We start from the raw sequence: 4,280 nt of genomic DNA on the forward strand, positions 1-4,280 counted from the left end.
TCGTCTCGACTACCACCACCACACCTTCAGATGTAATAGAACAGGATTGGGCTTCTCTGCTACTCACTCGCTGGTAGGCCACGATCAGAGAGAGCAGAGAGACGGTCTTCCCAGTTCCTGAAGGCATCTCCAGAACACCATGGCCCTTTGGAGAAACAGCTTCAGTTAACAACCTACTAGTAGTGTGGAGTTAACAACTTGTAGTCCATGCAAAGATCTCTCTAGCACTGTGACTGCTGGGAATTCAGCGTACTACAAATGTTACTGTAAGTCACTTAGGGTTCAAATTACTAAAATAAAATGTAAAATGTATGATGGAGCTACCTAGCTACTTAAGATAAGATAGCCTCGATCAGGGGGTCTAATCTGTTCACCTTCGCATCCAGAGTCCTTTTGAGCTCCAGCATGTACGAGTACTGCTCAGGATAGATGTAATCGTATGGGAAATACACCAGCAGTCCTTCGATGTTCAGCCTGTTATCAGGGGTTTAAAAATATTAATAAACTCTCACTGGGAGATAACGTTAGGAATTGCTAACTTACAGCTATCTATAAGTTAGTAGAACTACTGGTAGGCAGCTGAATGACAGCAATGCAAAACTTAGCTAAAGAACGGTGGCTGTACTGTTAGTGGACAGCACACCAAACAAGAAACGATTTGTGTTGATAGCTTTTAAGGATAAGCATCATTAAAAGCGAGCATAGCATAGCTACTGCAAATAAAGCTAGTAAGTAGCTAACGCTACTATGAATCATATGACAATGTGAATATTATGATGACAGCTATATACTCCAAAATGAATAGTATGACAACTAGCATAGCTAGACAGCTAACGTTAGCTAAAGCTAAGATAGTCGCTAAATTTGCACTGCATTTGCTTTTTATTTCATTAAACACACACTTACTTCATTTTCGTATGAGTTGTTGCGTCGGTGGTCTATTTCCCTTTCGAGGCCCAATACTTTACTGAATATACGGTGACAATGCATAAAATATAGTTTATACAATAGTTGTAGCTCGATGTTGCTGTATTCGTTTGGTACATCCACATGTCCACGTTAAGAACCCGCCTTCTTTTCGCCTGATTGGCTGTAGGATCATGACGTTGCCACTTTGTCCAATCACCTGCACCACTTACCATTCCGTTCATCAGACCGTACTAGGCAAATACAGAGCGGTTTAGAGCATCGGTCCGAACGAACCCCATTATATAGCGTCCTGAAGTTCGAGAAAAAAATGTGTAAAAAATAGACTATAGTTATCTAGCTGTGTCCCATAACCTCGCATTCAAGAAAATACCAAATCAACACAATGATTTTTTTTATTCACAGGTCAATATGTGTTCCATACATTTACAGAGATATAGCCTACATGGCATAAAGATACTGTGATATGATGAAACAAAAGAAAGCGAAGATTCAGTATCATGTCCATGTACAACTGTTAAAGGAGGGCGTTGGATATTAGTCATCCAACTACGTTACTACAAAGTTGTACATTTCTCACACTTCTTTGACCTAATGCACTTTATTCGTTTGAAAAGTTTGGTGATACCTGTACTTTGCAGAATAATCTAATTCGTATAATAACCACTAGATGGGAGCATATTGCCTACTAACGCAGAGTCCAGTTTTGATCATGTTTATCTGGCAAGGATACTGCAAAATGCTGCAATCAGATGTAACAGGCCTGCACACAAAATATGCACTTTGAAGAATAAGAACATCATTGTATTCATATGAAAAAACAACTCTGAAGAAGTATAAACATTTTGTGGCTTATTTTTTGGTTCATCTCTAGTGTACTGAGCAGGCCATGGTTATGCCTATGCATTCAGAAAGTTTGTGTATGTGTAAGTAAGTAGTAGTAGTAGTCTACTAATAAAGTAGTCAAGCTTTGAGAGAGACATGTGGTTGTCCTGCTCCCATTCCCAAAGACTTGGTGGAAAAACTGCTGTTTTATTTATTCGCCCATTTAGTTCAGCAGCTCCAAATGGGTTCAGTCACATGAGTGTCCCAGGCACCTCTCTGTATAAGGGCTTCTACACCCCTCCGCTCCTCCTCCCATCTCCCCCCGAGTTTCACAACTCGCAGCGGTCGTCCACGGTCTTGTAGCGGTCCATGATCCCCAGCACGTCGTCCAGGATGGAGGGGCCCAGGTCCAGATCCAGCCCTGCCATGGACTCGGACCGGGACACGCCCGGGGAGAGCCGGCCCTGGGGCGACGCCCCCGTCACGGACGGCGACTCGCTCCTCTCGCTGCGCAGGTCCTCGTTGCTCAGGCCCGCGTCCGAGTCCAGGCTCAGGCCCCTGCGGGGGTCCAGGGGCCCGCAGCTCTCCGACATGGAGTCCTCGGAGGAGGCCTCGGAGAAGGAGCCCGAGGAGGGGACCAGGTGGCGGAAGGAGGCCGCGTAGGAGAGGTCGTGGCAGGGGTCGACGTACCGCTCCGGGGCCCCGCCGGAGCGACTCTGCTGCTGCTGGGCACGGTGGATGTCGCCGTGGCCGTTGTTGTGGTCATGGCCGTTGTTGTGATGATGGGCGTGGCTGTTCTGCTGGGGAGGGGCGGGCTGCGCGGGGCTGGCGGGGGCCGAGTCGTCCAAGTGGAGGCGCGGCGGCTTGGGCGGGGCCTGTTCGTGAGCGAGGAAGACGGGCATGGAGATGGTGGTCTTGAGCAGGCCACCAGAGGGGCCGTGGAGGTTGTGGCGGTGGTTGTTGTTGTAGGAGGAGTGGTGCTGATGATGACCCTTGACCCCCGAGTAGGCCTCGTCCAGGTGCATCTCCATGCTGTGCGAGCGGCCCTGCGCGGGCAGCATGTCCATCTTCCCCTGCAGGAAGCCCACGTCTCCGAACATGTCGCCCTCGCCCTCCGGCCCCACGTGGGCGCTGTGGCGCACGTCACCCAGCGGGGGGCTGATCATGTCGCCCGACAGGACGTCACGCAGCTTCAGCTTCTTACCACGCTTGGGAGTTGTAGTCTTTAGGTACATGGGCGTCTTGGCCGGCATCCTGTTTCCCAGAATTCCGAGCGTGAGGCGGTTGTCTCCTCGGCGATGAGTCCGTTTTTTATGTTGTTGTTTTTTTAAGAAGAGTAGAAGGAACGTTCCTGCAGTTCAGGCATCGAATTGGCGACACCTCTCAGTGATGAGCCAATCAGGGAAGATCATTTATCCAAAGTCCTTCAGAGTCCAGTAACGCCAGCTTCCCTGGGCTGTAGTGAGTAGAGACAGCAGCCTATGAGACTATGAAGTCTATGAAGAGGACACCAGAGGAGACAGCCTTGACCTGAGATCAACGCCCTCTCACTGAGTGACCATATCCCCATACACAGACTCCTCTGTCCTGCCTGAAAGACTCTCCTCTCTGGTCTCTCTCTCTCTCTCTCTCTCTCTCTGCATTGGCTCTTGTCCTCTGCTGGTGAAGTCCTCTGGCTGCCTCAGCGTCTGCTCTGCTTCTGGGGTCTACGACCGGGCCTCGGCTCAGAAGCTTCTGGAATGTGACATCAGAACGCCAGTGTTGGAGGTCTGTGAAGCAGCAGAAAGAGAGAAAGAGAGAGAGGGAAGAGAGAGAAAGAGAGAGAGGGAAGAGAGAGAGAGATTTACAACCCGAGAGCAAGTGAGTCGGAGGACAGAAATGCGAAGGGAAAACACTTGAGGAATCTGAGTGTTTGCTGAGGGGACTGCATGTCTGCTCGAAACCGCCCAGAAATGCCTTCCTGGTTTGCCCTAGCAGAAGGAGATGTGTGCTGATTTAAGGTTTGAGTGAGTATGTGTGTGTGTGTGTGTGTGTGTGTGTGTGTGTGTGTGTGTGTGTGTGTGTGTGTTTGTGTGTGTGTAGGGGTTCATGCAGTGAGTCACCCTCTGAATCATTATGTTTTTCTGGGATTCGTCATGCATTCCAAAGAACGCCACTCTTTAAGTGCTACTTAGACCTTTTTTTTGTTTGTTAAACACAGTTTAGGAAGTTGTTTGCGGCTGAGGTGGTTGTGTGCGTCTCCCTCTCCTGTGTGTGTGTGTGTGTGTGTTCTCCTGGGGAAGACAGGGTGAGTTATGAGGGCAGGGGAAGGTGAGGATGCCCCTAGGCCCTGGGCTCAGGTTAGGAGGGGAGACTGGTGTTAGGCCTGAGCCTCAGGGCAAGCTCAAGCTGAAGAGATGCATTATACTGAAAGAGAGATCGCCTTCAAGACTGTATAATGTTACATTTACATAATGCTGTACTCAAAACAAATTACACACATTCATTAGACCCTTTTCCCAGCAACCATTTTGACGTTGTTGCAAGGT

At 48.9% G+C, this 4,280-nt stretch overlaps 2 protein-coding genes across 2 annotated transcripts in view; both read right to left on the bottom strand.

Annotated features, from left to right (window-relative positions):
* The window catches only part of ercc2 (excision repair cross-complementation group 2), a 13,383-nt gene extending 12,355 nt beyond the window's left edge, over positions 1-1,028 (bottom strand). Inside the window, exons 1-3 of the mRNA XM_084438580.1 lie at positions 907-1,028; positions 375-474; positions 68-145 (exon numbers count right to left, since the gene is read on the bottom strand). Of these exons, the coding sequence (XP_084294706.1) occupies positions 68-145; positions 375-474; positions 907-911 (183 nt within the window). The 5' untranslated portion in view covers positions 912-1,028. The remainder of the gene's footprint in view (positions 1-67; positions 146-374; positions 475-906) is intronic.
* A 373-nt stretch (positions 1,029-1,401) lies between these two features.
* On the bottom strand, positions 1,402-3,490 carry LOC311315299 (cdc42 effector protein 3). Its single transcript, XM_084445937.1, has one exon. It carries the CDS (start codon positions 3,003-3,005, stop codon positions 2,082-2,084), a length of 924 nt encoding a protein of 307 aa, XP_084302063.1. The 5' UTR covers positions 3,006-3,490; the 3' UTR covers positions 1,402-2,081.
* Between the last annotated feature and the right edge of the window lie 790 nt (positions 3,491-4,280).

The sequence above is a fragment of the Borostomias antarcticus genome (genome assembly GCF_949987555.1).
Source record: "Borostomias antarcticus genome assembly, chromosome: 1".
Classification (NCBI taxonomy): Eukaryota; Metazoa; Chordata; class Actinopteri; order Stomiiformes; family Stomiidae; genus Borostomias; species Borostomias antarcticus.

What these genes read in the sequence shown, in the direction of transcription:
- LOC311315299 (XM_084445937.1), bottom strand. Translation starts at nt 3,005, where the DNA reads ATGCCGGCCAAGACGCCCATGTACCTAAAGACTACAACTCCCAAGCGT.